This window comes from Chiloscyllium plagiosum, unplaced genomic scaffold (assembly GCF_037043375.1).
Source record: "Chiloscyllium plagiosum isolate Xiang-an unplaced genomic scaffold, Cpla_swu_hap1 HiC_scaffold_36, whole genome shotgun sequence".
Lineage (NCBI taxonomy): Eukaryota > Metazoa > Chordata > Chondrichthyes > Orectolobiformes > Hemiscylliidae > Chiloscyllium > Chiloscyllium plagiosum.
In genome coordinates, this window is record NW_028270174.1 from 6,270,809 (window position 1) to 6,284,422 (window position 13,614).

General features: G+C 44.4%; 1 protein-coding gene across 2 annotated transcripts in view; it reads left to right on the forward strand.

Moving 5' to 3' along the window:
* Positions 1 to 13,614, forward strand: part of stpg2 (sperm-tail PG-rich repeat containing 2) — a 377,020-nt gene that overhangs the window by 273,538 nt on the left and 89,868 nt on the right. For both annotated transcript variants that reach the window (XM_087979916.1, XM_043674437.2), the window contains one exon: positions 9,027 to 9,142. In XM_087979916.1, coding sequence (XP_087836042.1) covers positions 9,027 to 9,142 — 116 coding nt within the window. The remainder of the gene's footprint in view (positions 1 to 9,026; positions 9,143 to 13,614) is intronic.

Genomic DNA, 13,614 nt, shown 5'->3' on the forward strand with positions numbered 1-13,614 from the left:
AATTGGTGTATGCTCCTACATTATAGCATAAAGCTGCCAGTGTAATGTAGTCCTAAGCTGCGCATTAACTGGCAGTCAGTGTGTGGAGATTGTAGTCTCAAGAATAGATAATCCATGAAAAGTTTTGATCTGCTCAGCATTCCTGTGCTGAGTATTTTTCGGGGAGAAAGTGAGAACTGCAGATGCTGGAGAGTCAGAGTTGAGAGTGTGCAGCATCCAAGGATCAGGAGAGTCAATGTTTCAGACATAAGCCCTTCCTGATGAAGAGCTTATGTATGAAACATCGACTCTCCTGTTTCTTGGATGCTGCCTGACTGGCTGTGCTTTTTCAGCACCAGATTCTTTGATGTAGGTATTTTTTTGACCTTGGACTCAGAGTACCAGTTGGATGCCAATGGTGGTCCAAGCCAGCAGATGGGACCCTAAATGGTTCTGAAATCATTGAAAGGAAGGACGCTCCTTGTGGCTCTGTGATTGATATCCAGCTATTTCTCTCTTTTCTCCGTCTGCCTGAAACTCTGAAGTTCTCTCCTGAAATCTTTCCAATTGTCTCTTCTTTAAAACCTACCTCTACCGCGGATGTTTCCCCTTGTGGGGCAATCTGAAACGAGGGGTCATGTCATTAGGATGAAAGGGGGTGGCTGATTTAAAACAGAGATGCAGAGGAGTTACTTGTGAAGCTGTGGAATGCACTACCCCAGAGTGCAGTGGATGCTGGGACATTTAAGCAGGAGATAAATGGATTTGTAATTAGTAACAGCTTAAAGGGTTATGGAGAGTGGGCAGGAAAGGGAAGTTGAAGTTGAGATGAGATCACCCATGATCATACTGAATGACAGACCAGGTTTGAGGGGCTGAATGGTCTCCTCTCCGAATATGTCCTGATGTGACTCAGTATCAAATGTTAATTGAGAATACTTCTGTGAAGTACGTTGGAAAGTTTCACCATGGTAACGGTGCTAAATAAAAGAATGGTATTATTAATTTACACCATGTAAGTTGTATCAAATGAATGTTGTTGCTGGGATGTGGAGATAGGGAACTGCAGGGGAATGGGGTGAAGAGAGACAGGGAAAGATTCCCTCCTCTGGGAATGTGCAGGCTGGACTGAGGGTAGCTGGCAAGCTATTTCCCACTGGTCAGAGACCGACTGGATGGTCCTTGTCAGTCCCGTGGGGAAGGCTGGTTGGAATCAAATGGCCCTCAGGCACCTAAATGGTCACCTTTGGGCTGCCCCCATGATTGGGGTCCTCTGTAATGGAGGCTCTGTCGGAGTGTTTCCTCTCCTGCTCCACAGGAGATTTCTCTCCTGCCTGTGTTCACCTCAGGACACACATGTTACAGTGTGACCAACCCCAGTCCAAACCCCCTTGGGGGGGGGTTCACGCCAAACCACCCAGCTGCTTCAGACCAGAGTGAGAGTCGGTATCTGGGCACAATCTGAGAGTTAGGGCCAGAGCGTTCAGCAGTGATGTTAGGAAGTACTTTGACACACAAAGGGTGGGAGAGGTTTGGAACTTCCAAAAATGACAGTGGATGTTGGATCAGTCATTAATTTTAAATCTGAGAGAGATAACTTTTTGTTCAGCAAAGGTATTAAAGGATATGGAGTTAGGCCGTGATCAGCCGTGATCTCAGTGAATGGCAGAACAGGCTGGAGGGGCTGAATGGCCTACTCCTGTTCCTGTTTTCCTGTGTACATTTAAAAGAGATTGTGACATTCAGTTGTAAGAGATGGTAACCTTGCACCATTGGGTCCTCAGACTAGTAACCCAGAAATCGAGATCAATGTTCTTGGGGATATAGGTTTGAATCCTGTGACAGCTGATAAACTTTGAATTTAATAGGAAAAAAAAACTTTGAATTAAATCGGGATGAATAGCAACCATATAAACATGGCCATTTATTCTTAAAAACCCAGCTGCTTCACCAATTCCGTTTTGGGAAGGAAATCTGCCATCCTTCCCTGGTCTGGCCTACAGCAGCAACGTGGTTGACTCTTAACTGCCCTCCGCAATTGCCGAGTACATCACTCAGTTCAAGGGCAGTGAGGGATGGGCATCAAATGATGGCCCTCCCAGTGATGCCCACACCCCCATCAGCAAATTAAAACAAATATTAGAGGCTGGTTGGATAGTTGTTGCTGGGAGGAGTGGTGGCCATTGATGTTAATGCATTCACCAGGAACATAGTGGGACCCCAGAGCAAAGGGGGTGAGGAGGGGGAGATGGCGAGAGTCAGCCAGGGTTTGGATAAACGGCACTCCCAGATCCCAGGACAGCGTTAAAGCTCTGAGCCCTTTCTAAACAGTGTTGGACTCGAAAGTATAATGTGCGTCTGCTGCTTTGGCCAGGGGCTGAATAACCTTCCTGTTACTCAGAGGACAGGCTGGCAAAGCCCTTCCCATCTTCCGACACCAAAACCTCCCTCCCCTCTCCGAGGGGTTGTCCCCCTGCCCCACCGCCTCCCGGGAGTCCGGGATGGGGTCTCTCCCACAGCTAGGGCCAGCCCCACCCCCACCCCCGTGTGACAGTCTGCATGAAGCCCAGTGCTCAGTTCCCCGGTCGTTCTCCCGTTTCCGATGCCAGGCTGTTGGATTCGGATTGCCAGTGGAGTTCCCGGGCCGCCCCTGGGTTTTGCGGTGACACTGTTGTGGGTGGTCAGCGGCGTGAGACACAGGCCGACGTGCTCTGAGTACTCACTTACCCAGAGCATCCACTGAGCTGGCCTGGAATCAGACTACAGAGACAAGACAGGGAAGTGAATGCAGGAACGCAACAATAGAACAGCCTGAGGAGCTGGGACTCGATTCCAAGATCACACAGGAGCTGCCAGAGGTGGTGGTGTTGGAGGCAGATACAATAAGAGACTTTTAGATAAGCACATGGAGGGATGTGGACCAAGGGCAGGCAGAAGGGCTTAGTTTTATTTGACGTCATGTTCAGCACAATACTGCAGGCTGAATGGCCTGTTCCTGTGCTGTTCTGTTCTATGTTCTATCACCTCAGCAAAGGTAGAAAGTCCTAGTGCCTTTAATAAACAAGTGATCATTTCTGAGCTGGCAGAGAAAACTGGATGTACAGTAATCGATTTGCTGTTTTACCGAACAGTATAATGTCCCATTTTGCCAGCAATGGCAGTTTTGCCCGAGTGACTCACTTTTACCAGCAGAGGTCACTCCATGTAAAAGAAATGGCGTGTCAAGTTTCTCACTCCTTACTGAAGCTCAGCTTTTGGAATGGTCCAGTGATATTTCAGAGAGGGGTGTCGGGGGATGAATGTGGAGTGTCTGCCCCACTTGTCGGGTCCCTGGGCTGTAACTTTTGGCCCTCACCCAGCAGCCCAGCTCAATTTTACAGCAACACCACCAACAACATCCATTTACATTCCACCGCACTGTCATAAGTGCTTCCTAGAGGCATTTTTAAACAAAATAAGGAGATAGAAACAAAAGCTTGGTGGATGAGGTGAGTTTTGAAGGAGCATGTTAAAGCAGGAAAATGAGGCAGACAGCTGGAAGGAGGGAGTTGCAGAGCTGAAGGCACTGGGGATGCTGAGCGGCCTGAGTTGGGCAGCACGCTGGCTCAGTGGTTAGCACTGCTGCCTCACAGCACCAGGAACCCAGGTTTGATTCCAGCCTCAGGTGACTGTCTGTGTGGAGCTTGTACGTTCTCCCCGTGTCTGAGTGGGTTTCCTCCGGGTGCTCTGGTTTCCTCCCACAGTCCAAAGATGTGCAGGTCAGGTGAATTGGCCATGCTAAATTATCCACAGTGTTCAGGGATGTGTAGGTTAGGTGCATGAGTCAGGGGAAATGTATGGGAATGAGTCTGGGTGGGTTACTCTTTGGTGGATTGGTGTGGACCTTTTGGGCCGAAGGGCCTGTTTCCACACTGTAGGGATTCTATGAATTAGAGTAGCAGATATATCTTGGAGGGTTGTGGAGAAGATACAGAGATAGGGAGGGGTGAGGCTACGGAAGAACTTTAAGACAAAGGAAGTTGAGGATGGAGGTGATGCTGTGATAGAGGACACAAGCAGCTGGAATTTGGAAGGTCTCACTGTTTAATGTTCCCTGGTTTTATTTATAAGCACCGCAGTGTTTGCTCAGGGCTGACTCGGCTGCACCGGAGGAGGTGTGATGTGCTGAACATCCGAGGTTTCTGTTCAGTGAACACTGGGAACTGATTTATTCGCCTCCCTCGATACATGATGCCATCCCCCCCCCCCTGCAACATACCTGAAGTAGAATTTGGCAGTTGCTGGAGTTGTGACCCAGTGTGCACACCTTCAACAACTTGGAGGTCCAGGAATCAGCTCCACTTCATTTCCCCATGATAGAGTGATTGAAGGCGTTGGGCAAGAAGTCTCGAAGGAGTTTGTCGAGGAGAAGCGAGAGAAATCAAGGTGGATTGTGAACCACCAATCTGTCAACTGAATAAAGGCTGCATTTTTAAAATCCCTGTAGTTAAAGCACTTGAGAGTCTACCTGCCAGGCAGACTTGATTGACTTCTGTAGCGAAATGCTTTAGCTAACACAATGCAGCGTTGTGTGGAACTGCTACCTCTCGGTGCTCAGCTTCTGTGACATGACACAAATAAGGTACAAATGCTGCAAGCATAATCAGGTTTTCTGAAGGCCAATCAGGCTGGATGTGAAGGGGTGATGGTAACAGACTGTGAATGCCATTGAGCTGGTAATCTAGAGGCTGTAGGTTCAAATCCCACAACAGCTGGTGAAATTAGGTTAAAAATCAATCAGTAAATCTGGAATTGAAATGTATTCTTGGGAATGGTCATCTTTATTTATTGCTTTAAAACCCATCTGCTTTACTCATTCCCTTTAGGGAAGGAAATCTGCCATCCTTACCCGGTCTGGCCTACAGGTGACCCTAGACCTCCAGCAATGTTAGAAACAAAAACTGGAATTGCTGGAAAACTCAGCAGATCTGGCAGCATCCGGGAAGAGAAATCAGAGTTAATGTTTTGGGTTCAATGACACTTTCTCAGAAATAATAGTAGCTAGGAAATTTAACCCACAGCTTTGGGGTTGACTCTTAACTAAGCCTCTGAAATGGGTGACATTTACAATTCTTACTTTATGTTTTTTGTTTGGTTAAGATGGGATTGTGTCAAAGTTCTTGGAGGGATTTCTACCTTAAGGTGTAATGCTTTTTCCCACCGTATCTAACTAAGATGCCATTATCACGTCCCCACTTTGTGACCTCCACCATGTCCAATTCCAGCCCCATCTTACCACATACTGTTCCCAGAACAAATCACCACTCAGTGATATCCTCAACACCATAGCACCAGGAGAGAGGAACAATGACCAGCAGAGGAGGTTACATCACCAGGAGAGGGAACAGTGACCAGTAGAGGAGGATACAGCACCAACAGAGGGAAACAGTGACCAGCAGAGGAGATTATAACACCAAGAGAGTGGAACAGTGACCGGCAGAGGAGGTTACAGCACCAGGAGAGAGGAACAGTGACCGGCAGAGGAGGTTACATCACCAGGAGAGGGAACAGTGACCAGTAGAGGAGGATACAGCACCAACAGAGGGAAACAGTGACCAGCAGAGGAGATTATAACACCAAGAGAGTGGAACAGTGACCGGCAGAGGAGGTTACAGCACCAGGAGAGAGGAACAGTGACCGGCAGAGGAGGTTACAGCACCAGGAGAGAGGAACAGTGAGAGCAATCTATTCCATCTTGCTCTAATGATGCTCCGAATTGTTGATTCCAGTGACCTGACACTCAGGCGTGTGAGTCTGCACTGACTATGCCAGCTGCACCATCGCTGTTGTCAGCAGCTCTTTACACTTCCAACCTGTGTTTGTGTCTCTCTGCACACCTTGTATGGCATTGGTAAATAGTGCAAGCCCCACTATCTAAGTGCAAATTGTTAGCAGGTTGTTAGAAGGACACACAATGAGCCAAATCGCACTACATTTGCCTTTTTTACCACAATGGTATTGTTCAAGTTACTTACAGTGACAATGTGACATGTACTGGCTTTCCACTAAGTGCTGGGTAAGTCAGAAGTCACACGACACCAAGCTATTGTCCAACAAGTTTATTTGAAAGCAGCGCTCAGAAAGCTTGTGATTTCAAATAAACCTGTTGGACAATAACCTAGTGTTGTGTGACTTCTGACTTTGTACACCCCAGTGCACCACTGGCACCTCAACATCATAAGTTCAGGGAAGAAGTTTTAATATCATTGCTGCTATTCTGTGTCCCCTGTTTGAGGTTCATCTGTGCCTTTTCCTTTGTACTATTTAAGACTAAAATATTCATTTTTTTCACCCAAAACTTACCCTCACTCTGAAATCTCTTACACTTTCTTTCCTTTACTCCTTCCTCAAATTCTGACTGAAAAAAACAATTGTTTTTCTTGTTGTCGTTGAGAATCTGCAGATTTTAGCAGCATTCCCAGGGTAATAACAAAAGAAAACCTCGTGGATCAGCCAGTTCTTTTCCCATGTCTGTTTCTTTGGCTTGGAGTCATGTGCAATGCAGGGAGTCCCTATAGAAATGGAAGCAGAGCCCTGATGCGAATGATCTCCTACACAAAGAGGAACTTGCCTTGGGAAAAGTGGCATCAGGGTGGGCTGGGGCCTCCTAATAATAGACTTGGTAATAATCTAAATGCAGACTGCTGTGCGTGTGAGCAACTCCAGGGAGCTGAGTGAATGTTGTGCAACAAATCCTCAGTATGGAGCGATTGTCTTGTGAGAAAAAGCTAAACAGGTTGGGGCTCTACTCATTGGAGTTGAGAAGAGTGAGGGGTGATCTCATTGAAACATATCGGATTCTTAAGGGGCTTGACAGGGTCAATGCTGGGAGGATTGTTTCCCCTCACGGGAGAGTCTAGGGCCAGAGGGCACAGTCTCAGAATGAAGGGGCACCAATTTAAGACTGAGATGAGGAGGAATTTCTTCTCTCAGAGTCACTGAGATAGAGACATGTCCTTTGCCCTAAACTGGTCCACGCTGACCAAAATATCCATCCGTGCTAACCCCATTTCCCTGCACTAGGCCCGCGTCCTTCTAACCCTTTCCTATCCATGTATTTGTCCAAATGCTTTTTAAATGTTGTTAATGTACCCGCATCAACCACTTCCACTGGCAGCTCATGCCACCCTTTGGGTAAAAAAGTTGCTCCTCAGATTCCCTTTTATTCTTTCCCCTCTAACCTTAAACAGATGTCCTCTAGTCCTCGATTCCCCAACCTTGGGAAAAAGACTGACTGTATTCACCCTATCCAGGCCTCTTATGATCTTATTCACTTCTATAAGGTCCCCCCTCAGTCTCCTATGCTCTAAAAACTCCAACCTCTCCCTATAACTCAGACCATTGAGACCTGGCAACATCCTTGTTAGTTTCTTCTTCATTCTTTCCAGGGTTGTGAGTCTTTGAACCCCTTGCCACAGAGAGCTGGGGGGATAGAGTCCTTGTGTACATTTAAGGCTGAGAGAGAGAGAGATTCTTGGTCAGTTGGGGAAACAATAGCTACTGGGAAAAGGCAGGGAAAGTAGAAGTGAGGAATGTCATTTCAGCCATGATCCTATTGAATGGTGGAGCAGGCTCGAGGGTCTGAATGGCCTACTCCTGTTCCTATTTCTTAAGGCCTTAAGGTTTTAAATTGCCACACACTGAATGATCCAGGCACAGCTTCATTTCTGAATGCAGTCCTATATTAGAGGTTCAATAGGACCTACTTTGTCCTGGAAAAGGGAAGATTGAGGTGTGAGCTGATGGAAGCCATTACAAATATGAAAGGTGGAAGTCATACACCACCAGATCATAGTTCAACAGGTTTATTTGAAATCACAAGCTTTTGGAGCGCTGTTTGACACGACAGAGAATTATAACACGTCATCAAGGAATCTCCCAAGCCAGAGACCGCACACCTGCGATGGGTCATTTATAAATATCATGGAGAATTCAGGAGAAGCTTCTCCACCCACCATGCCATCAAGTATTGAACTCACTTTCACAGGGAGAAGCTGAGAGGAATGGTGTGGATTTATTGAGCGGAAGCAAGATAAACGCGAGGAGACAGGAACCTTAGAAAAGAACAGATTGCTACTTCACCACCACCTCCATGCCCACTCCCAGTCTGCCATGCAAGAAGATCATTGTTTACCTTTCATGTCAACTCCAATTTTCCATCCTTTTCTCATTCCCAATTTCCTTGGTGATTCCATCAATCCCAATCTTCTGTATACTCACTGCTCGAGAAAGGAACAAATCCAGTGAGATCCAGATGAAGTGCAGGAGCAGGCACAATGGGCCAAGTGGCCAAACTCCATTATTTCAAAAGATGGTTTTGCAGGAACCAAGTTAAAAATCACACAACACCAGGTTATAGTCCAACAGGTTTATTTGGAAGCACTAGCTTTTGGAGCACTGCTCCTTCATCAGGCAGTGGTGGAGTATAACATCGTAAGACATAGAATTTATAGCAAAATAAATCTTACGATCTTATACTCCACCACCACCTGATGAAGGAGCGTCGCTCCAAAAGCTAGTGCTTCCAATTAAACCTGTTGGACTATAACCTGGTGTTGTGTGATTTTTAATTTTGTACACCCCAGTCCAACACTGGCATCGTCAAATCTTTACGGGAACCATTCATTACAAAACAAGCTTATGGTAGCAACTAGGTCATTTGGCCCTGAATAATGTTTTCCAATTTATTTGCTGCTTCATATTTTAAATGTAAACATTGAATTTAACTGAAATCCTGATTGTTCAGGGCTCTCACACTGTTGAAAGAAACAGAGTAATTTGGAGATTTATTTTGAGACAACTTGGATTGCAACTTTCTAAAATGGCATTGCAAGAAATATGATTGTCAGCAGTCTCAGCAGCACTGTTAGGAAATCATCTGAATTGACATTCATTTATATCCTGAACCCAGAAGCTTCATGATTCTGATACATGACCCCAATGGGGAAAATGTCATTGCTGGTCAGATTTTATTCATTAAATGCTATTGTTTTAATATTACTTCTCAGGACCTGGCGCATACAAACCCATTCTCAAGTCCGCACCCACGATGGCATTAATGATTTCTAATCAACCGCGATTTAAAGACCCGAATATTCGCACTCCTGGTCCTGCAGACTATGAGGTAAGCCACATGTTTGTTGCAGCCACTGCTTTAACCACAAACAAGATGCACCCCTCACAAAGATGGACTCTGGTGAGATGTTTGACTACCCAATGATTAAAGCTTTGCAATAATATTAGGGGAACATATGGAAGAGAAATAGACCAGTCAGCCCTTCTAACCTGTTCTGCCATTCATTTCGATCTTGAGCTATCTGTGTCTCATGTCCAACAACTGGTCTCATTATGTAACCCTTCATCTTCTATCTCAGATTTAGTGGACGGCATGGTGGCTTAGTGGTTGGGACTGCTGCCTCACAGCGCTAAGAACCCCGGTTCCATTCCAGCCTTGGGTGATTGTCTGTGTGGAGTTTGCACATTCTCCCCGTGTCTGCATGGGTTTGCTGTATGTAAACTCATGGGTTTGCTCTGGTTTCCTCCTAATGTCCACAAATGTGCATGTTAGGTGAACTGGCCATGGCAAATGCAGGGATAGGGTGGGATGCTCTTCAGAGGATCAGTGTGGACTCAGTGGGCTGAATGGTCTGCTTCCACACTGCAGGGATTCTATGATGATGTTTAAATTGACTCTGTCAGTTTGAAGTTCAAATGGAGATAGTGGACTGATGGCCCTACTCCCACTCTTGACTGTTGTCATTGTGCTGGGGTCTAAGACATCAGCCTGAATCAGGTTATACTGAGTTATCAATCTGTCACAATTGCCTGGTCATTTGCAAACATTGAAGATAAATCTCTGTGGTACCTCTGTTGTATATTTTATAACTTGGAGCTGTGCAGAGATGCTACTGTTTGGAAGATTTGATTTATAAGGAAAGGCTGGATAGACTAGGACATTTTTCACTGGAGCATAGGAAGTTGAGACACACCCTGATACAAGTTTATAAAATAATGAGAGGTATAGATAGAGTTAATAGGTTTCCCTAGGATTTCAAGACTAGGGCCACATTTTTAAGGTGAGAGGAGTGAGATTTTAAAAAAAAGAGGGGCAAATCTTTTACACAGAGAGCGATTTGCCTGTAGAATGAACCTCCTGAGGAAGGTGGATGTGAGTACACCAACGTTTAAAAGACATTTGGATGGATGCATGAATAGGAAAAGTTTAGAAAGACATGAGCCAGGAGTAGGCAGGTGGGACTAATTTAGTTTGGGATTATGGTCGGCATGGACTGGTTGGATCGAAGGGTCTGTTTCCGTGCATATGATTCTATGACTCTATGACAAGGCTTTAAAATGTCTGCTCTATGCTTTGAGTTTCAGCTTCCAGAACTTTCTGCAGTTTGGTTTCTTTTTCTCTGAGTCCACACCCAGCACAAAGCAATCAAACATGGCGATTTTCAATCATAAACAGTCTCACATAATCAAATACAGAACAAATGAACACAAAACTATGAACAAAGCCATGAAACAAAATTAGGAGGAAGATTTCATCTTTGAAATCTCCAAAGAGACTAGTATCTGGTAACCAAGTCCCCTTTATTTACACAGAGAGAGCCCTTCACACTGACCCAGCTCCCTCAGAGCCAACTCCCAGAGTGAACAGAATGCCTGATGCTCCTGTTTATATCTGTCAGCCAGGGCTCCCTGATTGGACCAGATTAACAGCCCCAGTCAGGGAACTATTATTCTATGGGGTCCACCTGGCTGACCTCGTAACAATCACTACAGCCTTCCATAAAGATTTCATATTTTTCAGTTAGGAATGTATTCCAGATGGGGAAGGGCTATTTGATTTATAGTCAAGAGTCATCAATCAGGTAACACTTTCTTTCTAATTAGTGGGGTTAGAGCAGGATGGTGTCCAGATGATAATGACATCAAGTGATTTTGGGAATGTGCAGACACTAAGATTCAACCATAATCAAGAATAGCAGAGTCGGCTTGAGGGGCTGAATGGCCTACTCCTGCTTCTATGTTACTGTGTTCCTAGCATTTTCACCTCCAATCCCAATCCATGAACATCTCCCCCCTTTATGTTCAATGACATTACCATCTGTAAATTTCTCACTGTTAAAATCTTCGGGGTTACCATTGACCAGAAATTGAACTGGACCAATCTTATAAATACTGCAGGTCAGAGGCCTGGAATTGTGTGATGAAATAACTCACCTCATGATTCTCTAAGACTTCTCTCAAAGCTGAGAGAAGAGTCTTTTGAAGTTGTGACTTGGCATAATGGTGAACCCTTTGCAAGCTGGGGTATCTTCATAAAATCCCTACAGTGTGGGAAGCAGGCCATTGAGTCCATCAAATTTACACTGACCCTCAAAAGAGCATCCCACCCATACCCAACCAATCCCTGTAACCCCACATTTCCCATACCTAACCTGCACACATTTAGCATGGCCAATCCACCCAAACCTGCACATCTTTGGACTGTGGGAGGAAACCGGAGCAACCGGAGGAAACCTACGCAGACAATGTGTGCAAACTCCACACAGACAGTGGCCTGAGGCTGGAATCAAATTCGGGTCCCTGACGCTGTGAGGCAGCAGTGTTAACCACTGAGCCACCTCACATGTGGAAGCCAATATCTTACAGAGAGTGGAATGTCAAATATCCTGTGTTGCTTGCTATGCAATGTTTAATAAATGGTGCTTTTAGTTCATTTGTCGCAATAAGAGCCTTAAAATTTGAAATCTTGTTATCATTTCCTTTAAGCTGGTCATTGGGAAACAATAAAAGGAAGAAATGTGCAAGTCAGTGGCAGAGAGAGTATTACCATCCAGCTTGGTGTTTACTTGTTAAACTATTTCTGTCTTTTCTGCACACATGTAGTATTTTTGCAACGTGATATGTAGACTCAGTAACTCTGTCAATATTGAACATCCACATTTTTCCCAAAGTGAATGTTCAGTTTGCTGACCAATTAGAAAATCTGTGCCTGATCATCATCTGGGTCAGGGTGATAGATATCTCCTTTCCCTTGTGGTACAGATTTACGAGGAGATGCCGATGATATGTATATAGAATTCCATACAATCTACAACAAAAGAAGCCATTTGGCCCAACTTTCAATGCTCCCATCTTGACATCTCATTCTATCTACACAGCGATTATTTATTTATATCTTATACATTTACCTAGTTTCCCTGTAATTTAATCTATACTTTTTACCTCAACTATTCCTTCTGGTAGCAAGTTCTCCTTCTCACTAGTCAGGTTTTGATTGATTGGGTTCAGGTAGGTTTGAGTTTTGTATTTCCAAAGCCACTTTTGTACCACATCTGTCTGCAAGGCTATTGTACAACAGACTCTATTTATTTTAATTGCCGAAAATATTTCAGCGAGGCTGATTTCTACTCTGGGGATTGACCATGTAGGTTTGATTTATAGACTATTGAAACCTTCTGGCAGGTACCAATAAACAAGAATAATTTAGGACTGTAAACATTTAGTTGACTGAGAGAAAACAGCAATTATATATATGCCCAGTCAGAGTTGAAAAGAAAAAAAAGTCGATAATTGGCTTTATTTACATGTTAACATTTTAACAAATTGATTCTGTGAAAGATTCTCTTTGCTCTAAAATTTCCAATTCTACATTTTTTATAATTTGCATTTTAACCACGTTAAAATCTGGGTAACACTCTTGCTCTGAGTTAAAAGGAAGTGACTCAAGTCCAGCTTGGAGACTCAGCTGCAAAACCTCGACAGAGACTCCTTTGCAGTACCGAGCAAACGATGTGCTGATGGGAGTGTTGTCTTTCGGTGGGAGATTAAGCTGAGACACTGTCTGTGCTCCTGAATGGACATGGTGGTTCCCATGACCCAGTATTGCAAGAGAGTGCTCCCTGGTGTTCTGGTCAATATTTATCCCTCAATTAATATAACTTAATAAAAACAGATTATCTGGTCATTATTACATCACTTTGTGCACAATTTGCTGCATTATCTACATCACAAAATGCACAAGCCTTCAAAAATATATCATAAGCTTAAAATGTTTTGAGTCATCCAGAGGTGGTGAAAGTTGCAATATAAATGTAAGTCTTTCATTGATGCTGAATGTAAATTTGCATCCCCAAATTTAGTTAATTCCTGGTCAGACAGCACAATGACCATTCCTGAGCTACATCGCAAACAGTTCACAATACATCTTGCCAGTATCTGTCAGACACAGTCAGGTGTTGCCAGAATACAGGAAGAAGTGATGGCAAATAGTCAGGCACCTTCACTGTGTTTGAACGTAATGCATTTAGAGTTTTAAAGAACTCCTGACTTCAACAAAGCAATGAATTTTACTGAGAACCATTCACAGTGGGAGCAGCCTCATCACCTCTAATGCCAGCTCAGTTTGAAAACCTAAAACCCGATTTCAACTTTCATTCCTGCATTTATAAATGCTCAGCTTACATGGTTTACGCAAATGTTTGATTTCAATTGAAACATCGTGTGTTTTAGATGGCATGGGAACTGCTTCATAATGCAAAATCAATTTTAGTATCATATTTTATGATACTGGACAAGTCAGAA